This window comes from Hesperophylax consimilis, chromosome 8 (assembly GCF_061612785.1).
Source record: "Hesperophylax consimilis isolate HC1 chromosome 8, BYU_Hcon_1.0, whole genome shotgun sequence".
NCBI classification, from domain to species: Eukaryota; Metazoa; Arthropoda; class Insecta; order Trichoptera; family Limnephilidae; genus Hesperophylax; species Hesperophylax consimilis.
Window position 1 is genome coordinate 34,741,400 of NC_142843.1, and position 21,877 is coordinate 34,763,276.

Below are 21,877 nucleotides of genomic sequence, written 5' to 3' on the forward strand. Positions count from 1 at the left end.
ACCAGCGATTGTTTTTATCCTACATTTATTAATGGTATGCGTAGTCTAATGAATAAATGAGAAGAAAAGTAAAAAAAAAGTGGGTGTGTCAAGCCTACGCAAGACAGAAGTGAAACTTCTAGTATTCCTCTCTCTCTATTTTCATTTCATCATCTCTATTTTCTCTCTTAGGTTAGTTTGAAAATTAGAGGTTAAATAATTCAACGACGAAGCATGGATTTGCTTTTTCTAATATTTTCTTATAGATGAATGACGTTCGATTAATGTATAGTTCCAAAAATTTTCAATTTATTCACAAGTATACAATATTACATAAATAACAATATTACAATTAAAAATTACAAAGAAATTACAATGACAATGATGTGTTCATCACCTCTATCTCGTCACTACTCATTTTTAACACTGAAATTCTGTACCAAACCGTATGAACCACAATCAATTACGTATTTCACTCGTATTACACTCACGATGCAGTATACTAACCAAGCAGCTGATGCTTGGCGTGGCGCAGTTCGCTGGTGTCTGAGAGAGAGGAAAGAAGAGAAGAGAGAGAACGTTCGTGAGCGGCTCCCCCACCTCAACAAGCGCATATGGTGAGAGAGGGACAGTGAACGGTGAGCGGTGGTGGGGGTACCCGCATTTTCGTGTCGATCCTGACTCGGTTTTACTCCGTCCCCGAAAATCCATTACGCGCCTAAAGAAGTTTCACTTCAATAAAAAATTGTATTAGAAACACTGACTCGGCAGACTACCTGTCCGTTTATTTTTATAGTATTTATTAGGTAGGAACCTCATGTCACTTTGGTGCGGCCATCCTTACGCGCTTCAATGTTCAATGTTATTAAGGTGAGGGTACACAATTTTTCTGTGGTCACGTACGTCACAAAATTATAAGGATACGTGTTGGTGGTATTTCTGTTTATTGTCCTGTGAAATAAAACAAGGTAAACATCGATTAATATAGTACACTGACTTGTGTGCAAAATGTTTTATTGGAGTAGTTTAATATTCGCCCACGAAAAGCATAAAGCCCTAGCTTGTCACGTAAAGATTTCACGGGCTCATAGATCACATGATACTTTGTTTTTCAGCAAATTTTCGATACTGACCTAAATTTTCGTTATCCCTAGGTAAATAAATATATTCAATGGCTACTACAAGTAAGACTCGTCCTAAAAAGGAACCGCCTGGTGGAAACAGTGAAGAGGAGAAGAGCGACGATAGAATGTTGGAATGCAACATCTGCTTAGACACGGCTAGAGATGCCGTTGTTAGTATGTGCGGGCACTTGTTTTGGTGAGTGATCCATTTAATTCAATATCAGATATGCTAAAACCTAATTAACATCCTATAGCAGTTGGACAGGTCAAGTTTTAAACACAATTATATTCTCAAGATGCATCTCATAAGTAAATATACAGTGTATGTAATATACATATATGTACAAATAACTGGTATTCGCCGTAAACAGATAAATTGGTTCAGTGAAACACTCCTTATTCAGAAATAAGTATATAGTGATGATAACTAATTGATTTTATTAATAGTTATAAAAGGTTTGTACATAAAGAAAAAATAGACAAATGTTGTAAAATACTTTTTAAGAGGAAGCTACAAGCCAAAAATGTGTATATTCTTGGTATAGCTTATATCGTAGGTAATAGGCGTTAAAATCGCTTGACAAACAGAGTCTAGAAACGTTTGATTTCCAGCAAAAAACTGGTTTTTATTTATTTTGTAAATAATTTTATAAGAAAGCAAAAAAGTTAATCAAGTGAAACTGTCACAGATAATCTTACCTATAATAGTGTATATTTTTTAAAGTTGTTTCCTTTATGCGTTCATACATTTCTATTGAAAAAATATTTTTTTAGCAGTTTGCATTTATATTTTTTATTGAGTAATTTATAATTTTATTTGTATTCTACTCAAGCGAAGCGATAGGAAAACCTTCAATTTATCTAAAGCATATTTTTTGGTATTCATAATGTACACCAATTGGTTATAAAGATTATTCAAAATAGTGATTTGGCATTAAGCTTCGCCTTAAATGCCATCAATAAATTCAAATTATAAAACATAATATTACTGAAGAAGCATTTTATTGTGTCACAATGCTGACAAGCTACTTGCAGTAACTAGCGGGTACAAATTCCAATTGTGTGTTAAAATAATAATACACAATTTAAACAAATATCGCGAAAAATGGAAGAACTATATACATTTTTTGAATGTGAATACCGCACAAGAGTCCCAACTGCTCCCAATCGTCTGGATGCAGTGAGACTATGACATCCCAAATTGGCGTATGTTGTGAGGCTGAAGGTAGTGGGGAGAGTAAGAAGGTGGGAAAGAGGAAGATGGGGGAGTACCTGGCTATTCAGATCTAGTCACAAAACACGGCTAAAGCCATTTCAAGCCATTCAACTCTGAATGGTGGTCTTACACCAGATAGATACTGAGATTATCTTCCACTCTGAAACGTGCCGGAAGTATACTATATATTATTTTAAATTAATAAATTGTTAAATAACACAAATTACTCAAATAAAATCTTGCACTTGCTGGGATTTGAACCCGCGACCTTCGGCTTGCTTGTTGAGCCTTACCCCTCTACCACGGAGGCCGAAATGTAAAGACTGTTATCTTATATTAAAAAAAAAAAAATTTAAATTACACTGTAAAAATCACCCCTTTATATAACATAATGTTTATCATATTTTCCATGTAACATTTAAAAAATATGGCTAAATATGCAGATGCTTACTACGTTACTATCAATTGCAAGAAAATACAGGTCTGAACTGCGTATAAAATATTACGTAAAATTGGATTTTTTTATTAACCCATTGGCTTCAAACGACGCCGTCCCGGTGTGTGTACGGCGATGTGTCTTAAAATCAAACGACGCCGCCCCGGCGGGTCAGATGTTTGTCGGCTTAAAAACGAAAAAGGGATACATTATTGACATCTGTGTTCAAAATCATTCATTTCATAGTAATTGGCAGGACTCCGTTGGTACAGTTTTTTCCTGATATTTACGATTGAAATTTTGTTACACAGTCAAACTTGGTTATAACGAGCACGAGGGGACCGACTAAATTTGCTCCTTATAGCCATTACTCGTTATATCCAAAATAGGTTTATAAGAATTTATATACATAAACCTACATAGTATAAAGCTCTCACAAAACATACATATGCATTATAAATCAAACACGTTAATTTTTTTTAAATATATGTAATATAGGTACTTACCCTAATATACAACGATTAAACTTACAACTACACTAATTATAATATGTAATAAATTGTACAAACACTTAACATTAAACAAAAGTTTTTATTTTACTCTAAATCATTTGTACTAAAAAAATTCACTATCGAGGATTGTTTTAATGTTTCTTATTTTCCCCCTCAAAACACTTAACGCATTAAAAGTTTCATCATCTGGTTCACTGCTACCGAAAAAACTCACTAATTTGTCCATCTAGCCACTAGCTTCCCCTATTGTAATTTGTTCCGGTTCTGTACTCATATTATCATCGTCGCTGCTTTCATCACCTTCATTGTCTTTATGCAACACAGACTCTACGATATCACTATCCGTCGGAAGTCCGGAAGATGAAGTACCGCGAACCTCTGATAAAATTTTTTCAGACTGTTTATTACACCCATGTCCATTGACTGGTTTCGAGAATCGGGTTTTTTTTTAAACGCAAATATGTATTTACCTATTTAGAAATCGTGTTGACAAAAATATTTGGACGTTACATCAATTATGAAACCTCGTTATAACAGCATACGATTGTATGAAAACAAGCACGAATTAAAATATCATTTTATAATTGCTCATTATAACCATGACCTCGCTATTTCCGTGATCGTTATAACCAAGTTTGACTGTATTTCAGCGTCATTGAATTTTTTCAAAATGGCGTGTGGTTCGGGAATTGACAAGCTTGTTCGTAAAACGCGTGGTGGGCGGCTAACATCAGCCCAAATTGAAAAAATATATATTATGGTAATAAGTATGATAAACGTAAAACTTTTCTTAATCCAATTATAAAAAAATGAAAAAAAAATTGGTTTTTATAAAAAAAATATATTTATTTATTTTTCGGAAAACCTTTATTGAGTAAAACCTCAAATTGTAATATTTAAATATTGAAGACAATATTAGTGATTTTTTTTAAACGAAAATCTGAAACAGAAAAATCAGAAAAGGAAACGGTCACATCTGGGACTCGAACCCAGGACCCTTGTCTTTCCGGGACAATGCTCTACCAACTGCGCTAATGGGACCCTATCCTGCTCGGTCACTTTTAACTGTATCATACTTCGAATAAGAACTACCAACATTGTCTTCATTTTTTCACCGCACATTTTTATTATAGTTTTTAAAATATTTTTATATCCTCGTTTAATCATATCATTATTATTTTTTTAAAAACTGCATATATTTTTTACATACCTTAATTCAATGCACAAGTAAATTTAGAAAAATTGTTTCGTTTGCATGTTTAGTTTAAAAGTTTTTAAGATTTAGTACACCACTGCAGATTAAAAACTTTGGTACAAAATTAATTCGGATGTGAAGGACAATTTTTTAGCTAAACAATTCGGAGGCCAATGGGTTAACCCACTTAAAGGCGGGAAAGGTAGTTCTACCCGTTCGGTCGATTGATGCTTAACGGCTGGAAGGGTGGTTCTACCTTTTGCGCCAGCCTCATTTCAATGGCACAAAAGACGGAATTATTCAATGTTTTTATATGAATATTATATACCGATCTCTTTGTAAAGGTCCCAACTATATTTACATAATTATCGAATCGTAGTGCAATTCTTCTTTTTATATTTATCTTCGTGCCTTTCGTTTACATCGGTATTTCAATACAAGGATAGTATATTAGTTAGATAACATATTCTTTATTGTAATAATTCAATTCCTGGAATGAGGGTTTTTATGTCCGTGAAACCCGATTTGAATCTCTATCTCTGTTCCGCCCCCACTCAACTCCTATGTGCAAGCGAGCGAGAGATGTCGGGCGTGTTTAAAGAAAGCAGGTATGGGCAAGTCCCGATAGGCGGACAGTAATAAACATATTACAAAGTTAACCACTCAGAACATTAGAACGTCAAAAGACGTAAATATGATAATAGCGGTCAAGACATTAGAACGTCTTTTCACGTAAACGTGCGAGATTTTACAAAAATCGATTTATTTCCATCACTAGTATACGGATTGCCATGATTTAAAAAACAGAGTATCGATAATGAATAACGCTACGCCTCTGTATTCAAGAATATCTATGGAACGTAGAGGTGCATTATCTAAGCCGATTGGATCTATCAACTTGTTCGTTCATAATTTATTGCGTTTCTAAATAATTTATTAAAAATATTTCAGTTTGGACGGTTAATATTTTGAGGTGACTAATAGTTTTTAATTATATTTCTTCAATATATAAAGTGTTATTTCTTTATGACACTCAGAAAAAAGTACATTTTTCACGGCTTTGAAATAATGGTCAGCGATTTTTACATATTTTTGACGTTTTCATAAAATGTAAATTTAGAAAAGCAAATATTTACGTATAACAACACAATACGATAGTGGATTTCAGAATCTTTCCAAAACATTTTTTAGAATGAGGCTACGTTTCCCAAAACGTGAGTTATGAAGCTTTTAGCAAAACTCGTAAATAACACAAACATTTTCACGTTTTGACAGTTCTCAAAGGAACACACAGTGAATAAAAGTCTTTGTCTGAGAGGTTAATTGAGTTGCATTTCAAATAATATTCGATTTTCGTTTAGTACTTTTATAGCTTGGGTATGCTGAGTTACTGTGTAGAAATTTTTATTAATATATTTTAACTATTTTCTAAGATATAGCGATTTTAAACGAATTAAAGAAATTCACGCGGCACCTTTAATGCCGCCCAGAGACAGTGTAGCGCCAGCGCAAAAAATACCCTCCAGAAATGTCTTAACTGTGAGAAAATAAGTTGGAATTCTGACAGTGAATAACAATAACTGCAAATATGTAATAAATAAATACATAGTACCAACGCCTTTACAAAACCAGCCTACTCCATATGCACACTCAAAACGAGCTAATCAAGTTGATCAGCTATCCTTATAACAATATTGGTATATAATATATATAAGTATTGGTACATATCCATACTAAATGTTTGCTATACCTTTTGATTAAAAAAAATTATTTATGTTTGTTGGGTATTTTGGCATCAAAATCCAAAAATAAAAACTTTGTATGAAAAAGGCCACACAGCTATTCTTCCTTATGTCTTTTATAATGCTTCGATGGGTAGACCTGGCTCAAAACGTTTTTAAAGTTTGGGTTCTCTATGTGATGTGGATTCACCGATTTCCCGCTTGTACTACGAGTTTCCGGACTAAATTCAATGTGTACTGCAACTATATCATTATCGCATGAATTGGATTTGTTTCCAGCTGGCCGTGTTTACACCAGTGGCTGGAGACTAGACCGAACAGGCAGGTGTGCCCCGTGTGCAAGGCGGCCATCAGTAAAGAGAAGGTCATCCCTCTGTATGGGCGCGGAAGTTCCAAGCAGGAAGATCCCAGAAATAAGGTACGTTGCTTTATATGCAGGTACCTTTTTCTCAACCAACTTAGAATTTTATCACATACAAATTATTTTTATTTTTTTTAAATGATATACTAATGTCTATAAGACAAGGTTTTATGCATAGCATAAAGGATATCAAATAATTATAAGCTGGTACTAGTACATATTGAATCATTTGGGGGTTGGAAATAAGCCGACATAGCTCAGTGGTTTCAGAGCACCTGACCGGACATCAGAAGGCACGGGTTCAATTCCCGTTGGCGGCATTTATTTTTACTCGGGAGATACTTTCAATTTGTATTAGTATTTCGGATGACTAATTATTGCTTATAATTATTATTTTTTTTTTTGAAAAAATTTTTTTTTTACATAGATAAGTATACAGGATATAAACAAGATATAAAACAATAGAAATTAAAGTAGCCTTTCCTCACCATAAAGAGACAATGCTCTTGTATTTGGTGAGGGAATTCTAGTTCAATTATGTACATGTTAGTATTAAGGTAAATAAATTATTAAGAAACAACACAAGATTTAAACAATATTACTTCTAGATGTAAGTAGTGAACGTATTTTGGACTAATAATAGTTTAAGGTAATTTTTTAATTTAAGGTGAAATTCCTTAAATAAATTTGTTACAAATTATTTTATCATACCCATTAGAAGAGAGACGGATACATAAAATTTCTTATAAATACATTTTTTGATTCCAAAAAAGGTGTCACAACTCTTTTATTTGGTTCACAATACATTGTTGACTTCTCTCAACGTGCTTCTAGTTGAAAATATATTTTCCTTATGATAATATGAAACACCCAAGCACCTTATGACTGATTATACAAATTACATGTAAGTAGACTCGCATAAAAATGCATTAGCATATTCCTCCACCTTTCTAAAACCTTCGACACAATAAATCACTCACATCTTTTTAAAAAACTAGAAAATATAGGGATTACTGGCAATAAATTGGCATTTTTTAGAAGTTATATGGAAAATAGAAAGCAAACGGTAAAACTTAAGAACATAACCAGCGAGTTTATTGATGTCAAACTCGTGGTGCCTCAAGGAAGTATTTTGGGTCCAGTCCTGTTCTTAATTTACATTGATGACCTTTGCCGCTGATTCAGATCTGGTCACCAAACACGGCCAAAGCCATTTCAAGCAACGTTTCAATGCTGAATAGTGGTCTTACTCCAGGGCGATACTGAGAGTATCTTCCACTCTAGAACGTACCGCAAATATACTATAAATATATTATTGTCACAGTAACTGAACATCCAATTGATATAATAAACTGTATCGAAATACAATTCGAACTTTTTATTTTGTATAAGTAAATTGTGAAATGAGACAAATTAACCAAATAAAAAAGACTTGTTTTGAACCCATTGGTTTTCAACCTGGTTGCGAGTCGAGAGCCTTACCCCTCGACCACAATAAATACGAAATCTTGTAGGTACAGTAAATGGATAGTTAATCGGTCATATAAAAATTGATATCGGACACCTTAAGTAATATTATATCTCAAATTGACATGGAAGCAACATGTTGTTGTGCTTTCTTACTATCTGGAGGCGGACACTGTTAAATTCAGTCAGAGTTAGGAGAGGAGTGTTAGTTGTACCTTGTAGATGACTTTTGTAGTGACGATCTTTGGAAATAAACTTGAATGTTTTGTAACTCCTGGTTTGTCTAGCAAACTCTTTAACCGGTTGTGTGCCTTAAGCGCGTTTACGCGCTCTAGGTAGCCGTGCTCACAAGGCCGGCCATGCAAAATGAGCGCGTTAACACGCTGTTCTATATGACGATTTTGCTTGTCAAACTAATTTGAAAAATCTAAAATATGGAACCCACGGTGACATCTATTAGAATGATGAAGAAAAAATTATAATATAAAAGTTTACAGATTATATCGACTTTAGAGTGATCTAAATGAAGCTTCAAGGTATCGGTGTAAAAAATTCGTGGCCTGTCGGTACATCCAAGCAAAATACCTTCCGGCATTTAAAGGGTTAAATAAAATTTCCGGAGTTAACAAAACACATTGGGCCGTATTTGTGATAAATGACAATCAGCTCGGATTATTATAAGTAGGCGGTAGGAATGATTCTGGGCCTCGACCTTGAGGTTGCAATCGAGTTTATATAAGTCTCATTCTCTACAGCTATGCGCCATCTACGGGTTACCTCTTAAACTAATATTTATAATATCACAGAAATTAAGATGAAGAATAAAAACTTATATATGATAATTGTTAACCTCCCACTCAAACACCTAAATTATATTTTTTGTGTATATATCTGTCAATATTTTGTATCATCAGGTTAGTTTTAATATTCTCCTGCCAAAGGAAGGGTGCTTCCGAAACCGGTAGAGTGCAATTAAAATGAAAGTGGTCTAAAACAAATGTATATCTTTTATTGTAAATAATTGTTATCTTTTTCAGGTGCCTCCCCGACCAGCCGGCCAAAGAACAGAACCCGAAAACACCGGGACTTTTCCTGGTTTTGGTTTTGGTGATGGTTTTCACATGTCTTTTGGTATCGGAGCTTTTCCCTTTGGCCTAATCACCTCCACCTTCAACTTCGGAGACCCTCGTCCCAATGCTGGTAAACAATATGCACTTATAATTAATTTATTCATGTCTTTGTGGCAACTTCTACACTGCTTAAATTACATTTAATGATTTACATTTTCAGACAAATTTCACCTTGATTTGTAATTGAAATAGCGTGGAATTTCCTTTATGAAGGTGTAGTTTAAAATAATATTACAGTAGAACCATGTTAATTTGAAATCTGACCCGATTTTCACCATGGCCGATCCTTTAAACTCAGATATTCTAAGTAAAAATGTGATCTATTTACGCGTAAATCGAAATTTCCCTGCTGATTTCCGTTATGGCCGACCTTTTTAATTCAGATGTTTGGTTTGTTATTCGAATTTTCTCGGCCGATTTTCATTGCGGATATTTGAAGTAAATTGTCGGTAAATCGAAATTTCCCTTCTGATTTCCGTTATGGCCGACCTTTTTAATTCAGATGTTTGGTTTGTTATTCGAATTTTCTCGGCCGATTTTCATTGCGGATATTTGAAGTAAATTGTCGGTAAATCGAAATTTCCCTGCTGATTTCCGTTATGGCCGACCTTTTTAATTCAGATGTTTGGTTTGTTATTCGAATTTTCTCGGCCGATTTTCATTGCGGATATTTGAAGTAAATTGTCGGCCTTTTAAACTCATATATTCGAAGTAAATTCGTAAAAATACAATGTATTTCCGCTTAAATTCGCGCCCGGCTTTTCAAGTTCAGTTATACAAAGTAAATTCATAAAGATACGATATATTCACTTGTAAATCGATAGTTCGCCGCCGATTTCCATCGCGGCCGACCCTTTAAATTCAGATATGTGGTGTAAATTCGTAAAAATTCAACATATTTCCGCGTAGATCGAATTTTCTCGATCCTTCAAACTCAGATATTTTCCAAAAAATACGACATTCCAGTGTAAATGGATTCAGATTTACAAAATAATAATACTAATAAGGACGATGTATAACCATGTAAAAATACTTTTTTCGGCGTTTTACCGCGACGGCTGTCTTTCAGATTCAGATTTACCAAAGTTTATGATTTATTTTCAAAATTTTGAATATTTTCGAATTACACAAAATTCGAATTAAAAAAAAATTGTATTAAAAAAATTTTTGGGGATATTTTTTTGGTTAAAATTTCGAATTACGCGTTTTTAGAATTATCGGGGTTCGAATTAACGGGGTTCTACTGTATTATTGTACTAGTTTAACCGTATGAATCCGCTGCGGATATTTAACATTTGTACCCGTCGAAGGCCGGTATATCCTCAGCAGATAGCGCTTGCCTGATTTTGTAGTATTTTGAAACTTGAATGCTTCTGACATACTGAAATATATTTTATTAGCTTGGTAAGGAAATAATATATCTTAATATTATTCTAGCTCGTCGTTTTATCACTTGCATATTTATTTTGTCAAAATGGAAAGGTCATCGACCTCGCAACAGAATGTGTTTGTTTATGTCATATTATTATACTTTTTTTTTAGATTATTCACGACACTTATATTCTTTGTGAAAATATAATAAAACCATAAAAATATCTTTGAATTTCTAATTATTAATTAATTAAGTTTCTTTTTTAATGGGGGAGAAAAAAATAATTTCTCTGAATACAGGTAGCTATTTTAGGAAAACTACTTAGGCAATAAACATATTACCAGGTAAGACAGTACAATTTATAGTATCATCAATATAGTCAAACAACAGTGAGTAATTACCATCAGCTAGTACACGTCTCCTTAAATGCTATTTTACGGCTGGCATGGGAGGGGGGTCTGTGTGTTAATTGAATAATTTAACTGTAATTATGATATTTGCTAGTTTATTTTTATTCTTTGGCATATCTGTTACCATATTACATATTGCACATTGCAAGTGTTGCAGGGCCTTCTGCTTAAGAAAGGCGCAGCAACCTTTAATTATGTTGTAAAATGTTATTAATATTTTCCGAATCTCATTTTAACCCTTGGACCAAGACAAAATAATATCATTTCATCAAATATTCCCACTTGACATTCAATTCCAAGTAGATTCGTTGATTTTGAACATATTTCAAAATAAAATACTGTTTTTGAAAGCAGATGAAATCTCTTTCAGATTTAAGTATTACAAGTCGACGTGTGTAATTAAAAATATTGAAATTTTAAACATAGATAAAGTTTGTATGTTTATTGATTTTATTGTGTAAACTGTGATTGCCACTGTACACGAAACAAACAAAAAAACATATTTAATTAGACAAAAGATTTTATGAAAGTATTTTCACTTCACTCTTATTTTCATTTCAAATAAAAAAATATTTACTATAAAATTTGCAAACCTTGACAAATAGTTTTCAAATGCCAAATGTTGTTTCATAGAATTCCCATAGTCTCTTGTAAACTTTACAATGCAAATACAAAGCGCGGTGTGCTTTCTTTCTAACACTGTTTAAATCATATATCTTACCGTAATAAAAATTGAGATAGCATAACTTTTATGAGTGTCATGCTGGGAGAAATATCCTTATAAATAGGGGTTAAAAATTGGCTTATGCTGTATTCCTAAGATTTTAGCGGTGGTTATAACTGCGCCTTACCTTAACACATTGCTATAAAGGTTACGGGTTGTAGAGATGAATGAAGATGGAAAATCGTTAAATAGATTAATTTTATTTAAAAATACAAGATACACCCGACATTATATTACCAGAAGGTGAACCCGGGAAGGGGAAGACACGTTATGTCTGTATACAGCTGCTCGAGTTGGAATGGTTTCCAAGTTTGCCGCAATAATTCATGGGGGCTATGTGTCGCTTCAGTGTGGCAAGCTGATAACTCTTGCCAGACATCAAAAATTAAATACCCGAGAGCAATTCCTAGAAGATCAAAAAGAAGACAAATTCTTGCAATATCAAAAAATTATAAATGATTGCATCAATGTCAACAACTTAACTCAACTCTTAACTCTTTGCACGCGGCCGTATCAACTGTTGTTACGGCAAAAAGTCTATACTCACACGCGGCTGTATCAACAGTTGATACGGCAACTTTGACGGCCGATATTCCCGCTCTCTTTCGTCATAAATGTATTTCTTGCTCACTTGGACATTCGTAGAACTATCACGATGCTGACATCTACAAGAATTTCTCAAAAATAAAATTTTATTTCATAAAAAAAGATCGATAACCAAGTGCGCCTCTTCGCGCCTTTTAGTCCTTTAGTTTACATTTTTGTCAACGGATGGCGTTAGTACTAGTTTGTCATTCACAACTTTTCATAACTAAGAATGATAAGTGATCATGGTGTCCCACTTGTGTCTATAAACACAGTGGCCTAAGTACACACACACCGAGAGTGGTTTATTTATGACACCGAGTGAATGGCGGGACCACATTCAAAAGATACGGTACGTCTTTGTATGAAATTTTATGTTTTTGTTTTTATAAACATCTAAGAGTGTTGACACACGAGGATTTGTTTTCATATTGTGGAGAATAATCTGTTCTGTCTATATAGTCCAATAAATCATGCCAGAATGCTATAATTTGACATTTAATTGCATGCATAGGTATTTGAAAATATGTACCGCGTACGGGTACAGATAAAACGGAGCATATTAACGCGTTCAAAAGGTTAACAATGACTTGTTTGGATTTTTGTTGTTACTTTGAAATATTAATAAGTTTATTGTCCTTTTAGCACCCCGTGGTACTGCACAATATGAAGACGAACAGTTCTTATCAAAAATCTTCCTGTGGGTGGCCGTCCTGTTTCTCATCTGGCTGATGTTTGCGTAGTGAGTGACTCAACACACTACGCATCTCCTCATCTTTAGAAATCATTACAAGTCCCGAGGGTTGGTTCCGATAAGGGTTGTAAGTAACCAGGTTTTAATATTATTGAAAAGGAGGATTATTGGTAAAGTCATAATAAATATTATTATTATTGTACTTGTCAAATTGAATGAAGTGTCTACTTGTGTTTTAAAGAGTTTATTACCCAACATTGTTCCACAGTTTGTTTGTTGCTTTTAGAAATATTGTAAAGATTCCCAGTGTTTTTTTTATGTTTTAAGAATATTCTTTGTGTGTACATAATATATTAAATTCATATAAGCTTCTTGTCTGTAATTTCATTCTTCTGGTAGGATTATGACATATCGCCGATGTTAGTGAGTAAGTTTTTTTTAACCAATAAAATTGAGTTTTTGTACGGGTCAGGGTTTATGGACTCCGTTATCTCTTCGATGGGTCTAATACCAAAACAAATTTCTCCATTTATTATTTCAGATTATTTTTCCATCTGCACAGTGGAGTTATTAGTACTCTAGTCATGTTTCTCATGTCTTGATACTGCTTTGCTATGATTCAACTATGACAGACGTCTTCCATAAAATTATTAACGTTGAACATTAAAGTGGTTTGAAGTTAATAAAAATGCAAGTTACGCTAACAAGTCCATACTTACATCAATTTTCACAAAATGTCACTTCGCAATGCTAATTACGATCACCAATGAAACTTATGATATTTTTACATTTTAATATTATTCTGAGTAAACAAGTATGACCCTAATTTCAATTAGAGTTGTAATCATAATTTAGTATGTCAATGTTGATTAATGTTTCCTAACAATTTGTTGTAATTAAGGGAATAATTTACGACAAATGTGATTCTTTAACTACAGGTAACAAGAATATTATGTTAAATGTTAGATTACAGCATATAGACTTCACGCTGAAACAAAATATATTGTCAAGTCAAGTACGTAATGAAGATTTCTCTAGTAATGATTTATTTTTCTTATAACCGGGGGTGCGTTGCTTCTGCGTAGCATTATAATGAAAAGATTGTTTTTATAATGAGTTTGTTGACCTCTTTATCTGTGCACATAGAACGAAATACACCTATTAAACCTGTTAGCATAAGTGAATAACATTTAAAACTACATATGCCGCTGATGGTAACTCAAATTTTATTTTTTCTTATCTCAGTTTGAACTGCGTAAATTGTAGTTAATTACATTTTAACAGAATAATCTTCAAATAAATGTGTTTTTGAAAGGTAGATATAGATATACGCAATTTAATGTTATAAAAAATTGAAAAAATAAATTTAAACAACTTTGTAAACAAATATTTACAATGATTTATTAACATTGTTCACAAAAGGTCATCCCATATTTTAAGAAATATTATCAGTGTGTTCAAATCAACGGCTGTTTTTATAAAATAAATTAATGAATGCGAACAATGTTTTTGTCTTTCGGTGGTTTTGTTTTCGTTAATCTTTATGTTTATACATTGAGCAACAAACAAACAAAGTGATAAAAATGAATTTATGATATTTCTTTTTTATAACATTTTCAATGGTGTTATTATTTGTATTAAATATTTCTAAAGAGTACTAAACAGGTTAACAGCTGCTTGTTCATTGTAAAGATTTGTAATTATTTAAAAAAAAAAACCTCACCATATAAAATTATATTCTTTGATTATTTAGTAGCGAAAAATACTTTTTAATTTTAAAATGCTTTTTTGGAATTACACAAAAGTTGATTTAGCCTTTTTGAGTTCAATATAAACAAATAACCTGATTAGTAAACCAGCAATAATAAAACTGATTTAATTAAACTTCTTTCTGCTGCTTTCATTAATCAATCTGAAAAGTAACGCAGCTAAGCATTATTTTAACTCAGCGGTGCACTTAAGATAAAGCCATTTATTGCCATGGATTAACCTCAGCTAAGCTTCGAAAAGGGACGTTTATTAGTACTTTGCGTGTCAGTCGCACTGTCAAAATCATAATTTTATTTACAAAAATGTGCAATAATAAAAAACCATATTGGTTTATGCATTCCAGAATATAAAATAATTCATATACGTATACTGATTAGAATAATAGTTATCTTTTGTTCATTAAATATTGAAGAGCTTTATTTTGACTTTAATGAAAGCTTACTTAAAATATGTTGGTGAATAACATCGAGTAATAATCCTCTGCAAATCTTCCACTAAGGGTATATTTTAACTTTAATTAGCATTTGCTCAGTTTTGATTGATGAAAGCGGCTGTTGTTACTGATATGTAATGTTTTCACAATATGCCTGTGTTTTCACATGTGGCTTGTGTTTAAAAAAATATTATTTAAAGAATAATCTGCAAAGAATTGGAATAAATTTCAGTAAAAAGTTTGGTTTATTCGGTAAGAATTAGATTCGTGTGATTCTCTTGATTATTGAATTTAATAAAACTGAATCCAAATTTAGTCGAGTTCTTTTTAGTCATAGAATAAAGAAAAACTATCGTGATCCAAATATTTGGCCAATCGGGCCTTAAATTTTCAATACAAAAGTGTATTTCACTATGATTACGAAATTCAAGTGGAATGGAGATTTACGGTCTCAGGCGAGTGTCTATGAGGTAGAGCGCTGGGCTAGTGGGCAAAATGGAACATTTGTTTCCATTCAGATTTCACAGAAGGCATTTCTAGTTTTCTTCTTTATTCTATGTTTGCAATGCATAAATTAAAACCATTGCAATAATTAGAGCGGTCATCATTCTTTACAAATTAAAACAAGCAGTGTTTCCGCTATTTTTATTTACTATAAAATAAAACAGATGACTGTTATTTCTTTTATATTTTAGCTATTTTTTAAGTGTGCGTAAAAAAAATACATAATAGAATGTTTAATGCATAGATAATGGCCAACTGTTTATATTCAACATATCAATTCAGGTAGAATTTACAAGTCATTGTAAATACATATATTTAAAATATAACATTAAGGTTTACTGGGGCTGTTAATTAATTTTGCAAACAAAATATTATGTTATTTCCATCAATAAATAAACTACTACATTTGCTTTAAAGAAATTTAATACTTTTAATTGTTAGTTTTTGAATATTCTGGCTCGAAACAATCTGTGGCATAATAATATTTTAGTATTCGCTAATAGCTTAAATTTTGTGATTGAAAAATGATCACTAATTAAAAAATTTCACTCTGTTGGCGAGACTTACTGACTGGAAGCAAATTTGCATAACAAAAGGTTAAAAGCAATGCTTCGTGCAATCTTTTGACTGCGATAAAAAGCGCTTCCTTTTTTACAACTGTTTTCGAAAACCAAAATTGTTTGGTTTTGGGGTCATATTTCCCATTGATGCACCGCATTCATGTCTGATTTAGTTGTATAGTTGGTCAATGGTTACTTTGTGTTAAAGACTTGTTTTTCAACAGTGTGTTAGATATGAACAGTTGGCTATTGTAAACTATTTATAAATTTAATGTAAATAATTTTCCAAATGAAGGTGTTTTGTATATTAGAAATAGAGTGATGGGATATTGGACTGAATGTTCTTCGCTATTATCTTTATAGTATATTACCATTTTTTTATTGATTTCAGTTGTATGTAAATTACATAAAAATATATATATTCTATAAATCACATAAATTCTGTGTCTTGACGAAGTTTTATCCCCTTGTTTTTTTGTCAAGTTGCCCCCCCAAAGTTTCGCGGTATGAGAGTGGAACAATATATATACTTTCCTGCCTTCCTCTTCCCACTACCTTCAGCCTCATAATATACCCCAATTGGGAATGCCATATTCTCACTGGCTCCGGATGTTTGGGACCCTTGTGCGGTATTTATTTATTAGCGGTAATCTAGCCAAGTACGCTACTAGTACATACTAAAACCAACAGTGTAGACAGAAGATTTCGGAATAATAGCGTTCTTTGAGGTGCACACGTTCCTTTCAGGCTTTATGCAGTTGGGTTTTTTCCATTCTGAATTGCGAAGCCAAAGGGGAAAGAACCTCGATGTGTACACCTAGCCTAAGCCCTTAATCCCACTAGCTCGGTAAGAGTGAGTAATCGACAAAAACTGAAGACACTATGCAGACAAGTCCCACAATGGCTGCGCTGCAAACTGTAGTGAACTTAACTTTTCTGAGCAAGATCTTCAGTTTTTGTAGATTCCTTACCCTTACCAGCAAGTGGGACGACGGGCTTAGTGTATACATATATATAAAGTACATAGTTAGATAATCAAACTTTAGCTTCCATATTTCTCAATCCAAAAATCTAACATTTTTTGGTAAAATTTAAACAAATAATCTGAGAAATGCCAAAACCTTCCAGATTTGTAATAACTAATCCTATATTAAAATAACATAGAATGTACTTTTTAGATTATCTTGTTGAATTAAATGCATTGATTCAAGTGCCTATTTACCCTCACCTGCATAAATAACTGTCATGATAATTCTTCTAAGTAAATTCTTAAGTTCTACTGATAACCTCGTTTTTGCTGATAACAGAAATATTTCTTTAGATTCACAGCAAATATAGTGTGCAAATGAAATAAAAATAATGTACTTCGGTATTATACAGGGTGTTAAGGGACGTACTTGACTTACTTTAACCAGTGATTTCTGATGTTATTTGGAGTAAAAAATGTAGATAAAATTTTGGTCTCCGGTGGCTTTTTTTCTAACCATAGAAATTCAGTAGGAATTGGACAGCTAGGGTCGACGTGAGGAGTTGGGCGGTTACTTAGCTGAGTGACTAGTGTCAACCAATATTTCATTTACATTTTTTACTCCATATAATGTCAGGAATCACTGTTTAAAGTACGTCCCCTACAACCCTGTATCATGAACGGCAGCAGCTATTGTTACCAGCTTTGAGCATAATCCAGATCTGTTATCTGATAATCAATTTTAATTTACAAGAATGAATTGGTAAACAAAGGTTATTTAAAAAAATCAGTCAGTGAATTATTAGCTAAAAAAGAATAAGTTTCGATTGTCGATTTTCATCTATGTTGTTGAGGGAGATGTAAAACCAAATTAACTATTACTAGAGCCAGATTTGCAATAGCAAATGAAGTGACGTGCCATAAGCGTGGTTCTATTAAACACCTCGAGGGCGCCGTGTGAGGTATTATCAGAGCCTTGGCTCCTTAGCGAGACAGCATCTGGAGCGGACTGCTCCAATCGCACTTGCATAGGGCCGGCCCTGGTTGTAATTGTTCAATCCTTCAATGTTAATTTATATATTTACACTTAACACATTGTAGTCGGGCGCTTCAAACAATAGAATCTAGCCTATAGCGGGTGTTTTTCGCGATTAGCGCATAAATATATCGCTTTCCTAAAATTGACACAATTTCTAAACCAAATAATATTTTCAATTGAAATTTTCAAAGAAATCATATATGACATTTGATCATCAACAATAAATTATAATTGCTTTGATTACATCATAATTTCACCACATTTCAAAGCTGAATATAAAAACCTGATATTAATTCAGTAAATAGCATTCAATATTTGAAAATTCCAAGTAAAAGATAACATGTTTATTCATATCATATAGTTATATAATAAATAATAATATATATTTGCCAAGCCCGCAATTTTACAATCGCTGGATGTGTGAAATCTGATTGATTGAACAGTGTCGTCTAAGGTCGAAGGCGCACACTCAATAACTTATATGTTTAATTGCTTCTTGTCAAAAAAGAGTCTTTTGCGGTTGTCTCGCCTAATTGAAGAGCCCATTCCACTTATGAATCATAATATTTCACGCTGATAACAAACCCGTATAATGCCGTTTCCCGCCAAAAACCGACAGTTGACAAAAACGGCATTTGCCGTGTCCCGCAGTTGACCGACAGTCCGCGAAAAACGGCAAAGGCCGTGTCCCGACGACAATGTGTTAATAACAACACTTTTTTGTTGAAGGTGTTCTTTTCTTAAAATTTGAATGTAAAGTTCACTGTGAATCCTGTTGACCAAATTAGTCTCCACCTCCAAACCTTCCTTCATTTGTTCCACCTTCATTTTAAAATTTCCTAATACTCTGCTTAGTTACAGTTTGTTAAATACCAAACATTAAAAAAATTTGTTATTGCAGACAATCTTAGCGATTTTTGTTATTTGTTTTTGGGGTGTTATGCCGTGCTCTATAAGTTTTGCACGGCTGATTACGGAGGCCATTGAAATTCATAAAAATCCCGTAAACATTAATAGAGACGATGGAGCTAAGCTTAATAGTTCTTGGTATCCGGTAATTGACGGTTACACCAGAGCTAAACAAAGAAAACCACTTTAAAAATTATACGTTAATGTTAGCTCAGAGGGTTGGAGCTGGCAACACGGTATCACAACCTCATACATAAGCTCACATTTCACCACAACCTCAAATAACACATCTGCCCTGATGATGGACACTGCAATGCTGTCTGAAACGTTGGCTAAAGAAGGAGTTAGCGCAACAAACAAATATACTTTTGGCCGTGAAAACCTTAAATCATATTTAATCTTAGCGATTCTCAAATAAAAATTGAAACAGAAAAAGTATGGTCACATCTAGGAATTGAACCCACGACTTTAGCCTTGCCGGGGCGCTGCTTTACCACTGAGCTAATCCAACCCTATTTCCTTAGGTCATATTTAAATGTATCATACGAATAAGGAGGGCCGGCCCTGAGCCAAACGGCGCCTGGCGCTAGTAAAATTTTGGCACCCCTTATCCAAAACAGTGGACGCCTAGGTAGGTGATCACTGTAATCGATAATATTCGGATGGTTTGTATTTTTGTGTAATTCTGTTTTCATGAAAATTAATCTCAGAGGCAGAGAGTTGTTGATGTGATGACCTTTTTTTTAACATTAACTCCGCACAGGAGGCCCTTAGGAAATTATTTTCCCTCAGGGCCTTTGTCATCTTTGAGGATGCTGTGTGGAGGGTATTTTAAAGGAGATAAAGTTCTGGGATGGAGAAAGGTATGAGGGGTAGGTAGGAATCTAAGGATTAGTGGGTCCAGGAGCGACATATAAATATATACCTCAGAGAGGTTAAAGGGTCACCCAAACCAGCCTCTCCCGATCTGGCACGCCAAACAGATGCTGGGCAGGCTCATCCTGAACACACCTCAACTGACTGTTAGGTATTATCAGAGCCTTGGCAATTCGGCGTCCAGAGCGGATTGGTCCAATTGCGCCTGCATAGGGCCGGCCCGGCGAATGACAACTACAAACATTATGCTGATTTTCTTAACGTATATTTGTATTGGCTGCTGTTTTTATGTATGACCTATGATCGCAAGATTCTTCCTGGAATAAATGCAACCTAGATAGTGTCTTGGATAAATTTATCCTATTTTCTCTGCAATTCTAGGATGAATATTAACACATTTCCGGCAGGTATATTTGTGCTGGCGCCACGCTGTCTCTGTGAGAAAATAAAGGTCCCGCACGAATTTTTTTAATTTGTTTTAAATTTTAAAGCGTCAATCGACCGAACGGGTAGAACTACGTTTCCCCGCTGAAGTGTGTTAAAATAATAAATAAAAAATATTAAAAAATTATTATGAGAAATAATCCTTGACTGTGCCAGTATTATTTTCCATGTAAATTTTTAATGGCTTACAATTAAATGAACTTTATTGCAGAGCACTTAATTGAAATTTGTCACTTATATTTTATGTGACGGAAATAAATGGTATCTAAGAAGATAAGACAGGTACATGAAACATCATTTTTGTTACTCACTATTTAATGATAAATTATTATTACAGATTTTAAATTGTACATACAGTTTTAAATATATCAAAATACTGCTAAATGTTTGAGGTTTGTATGTAAAATTGTAAACAGGGCGTTGATCAGTTGCTGGTGTGTGTTTCATAATTATAATAATAATTTGCGCACTGACGTGGCCCTGTTAAAAATGCAACATAAGGTTGTTAGTGAGTTTAATTTTTTTATATTTTACTAGGTACTTTCCCACACAGGAAATCCCAAAATTTTCAACATCTGTGAGGATGGCAAGCTTCACATAGTATAAAATTAGATATTATTAAAATTCAGATTTTACACGAGGGGCCGAATCATCATCATCATCTTGGATATCCTCTTGGGGAAGCTTATTAAAACCATGGGTTTCAAGAAGTTCATTACATTCGAGGCGTGTAAGTGTTGAGAGGGGTAGTCGCTGGACTTCCTCTCCGGCATCACTCAGCAGAACAAGTTCTGGTTTGGCACCATGAATAGCTTTGAATTCCACCTTGTCATACTGAGGTATGTCAGTGAAAATAAATTTCTTCACCTCCGGCAACCTATTAAGTGAGCAGCCACGACAACTCTGAAAGAAAAGAATATTGTCAAACTGAGGTATAAACACAGATAAATTTTAAAGAATGCAAACCAGAGTGAAACTTTATTTTTACCTCTACTCTTGCTGATGTTATTGTCCTATCGTATCCACTCACAAATGCCACAGCAACTAATAAGCAACACAGGATAGTTAAATTTGACATGTTTTACTATTATTCTTACGAATAATTTATTTAAACAAGTACTTCCGGCTTCGGTGAAGGTTGATTTCAGTACAAACGCCGGTTTATCAGCAGATGAATATCGATTTAAGACAGCGCTTTATCGCTTGATGCTTAGATATATATGGATATATACACCCATAAATAAACCACTATACACCTGTATTGCCTGAATCTATGGCTTGATGCCGAAACGTCAAACACGAGACTAGTGATGAGCATAAATAAACCAATCACATGGTCATGAGCGTGATGAGCATAGTCGAGATGTCGAGATATCAAGTTCAAAAGTGAACTACATAAGTTAGTTAGTTTTTTCGTGGCATGATGTG

At 33.6% G+C, this 21,877-nt stretch overlaps 2 protein-coding genes across 3 annotated transcripts; one reads left to right on the forward strand and one right to left on the reverse strand.

Moving 5' to 3' along the window:
• The first annotated feature begins 833 nt into the window (after positions 1–833).
• On the forward strand, positions 834–16,777 carry LOC149421922 (E3 ubiquitin-protein ligase RNF185-like). Of its 2 annotated transcripts, none has more exons than XM_089634155.1 (5): positions 834–947; positions 1,095–1,299; positions 6,484–6,622; positions 9,070–9,232; positions 12,899–16,777. In XM_089634155.1, the coding sequence occupies exons 2-5, from the start codon at positions 1,151–1,153 to the stop codon at positions 12,994–12,996; spliced, it is 549 nt and encodes a 182-aa protein (XP_089490281.1). In that variant the 5' UTR covers positions 834–947; positions 1,095–1,150; the 3' UTR covers positions 12,997–16,777. The 2 variants fall into 2 exon arrangements, with proteins under 2 accessions (XP_089490281.1, XP_089490280.1); XM_089634154.1 differs by having other exon boundaries at positions 849–947; positions 1,134–1,299; positions 12,899–16,776.
• A 3,959-nt stretch (positions 16,778–20,736) lies between these two features.
• LOC149421923 (selenoprotein M-like) lies at positions 20,737–21,688 on the reverse strand. Its single transcript, XM_089634607.1, has 2 exons — positions 21,438–21,688; positions 20,737–21,352 (listed from the first exon to the last, which is right to left on the reverse strand). Exons 1-2 carry the CDS (start codon positions 21,525–21,527, stop codon positions 21,068–21,070), a joined length of 375 nt encoding a protein of 124 aa, XP_089490733.1. The 5' UTR covers positions 21,528–21,688; the 3' UTR covers positions 20,737–21,067.
• Positions 21,689–21,877: the final 189 nt, after the last annotated feature.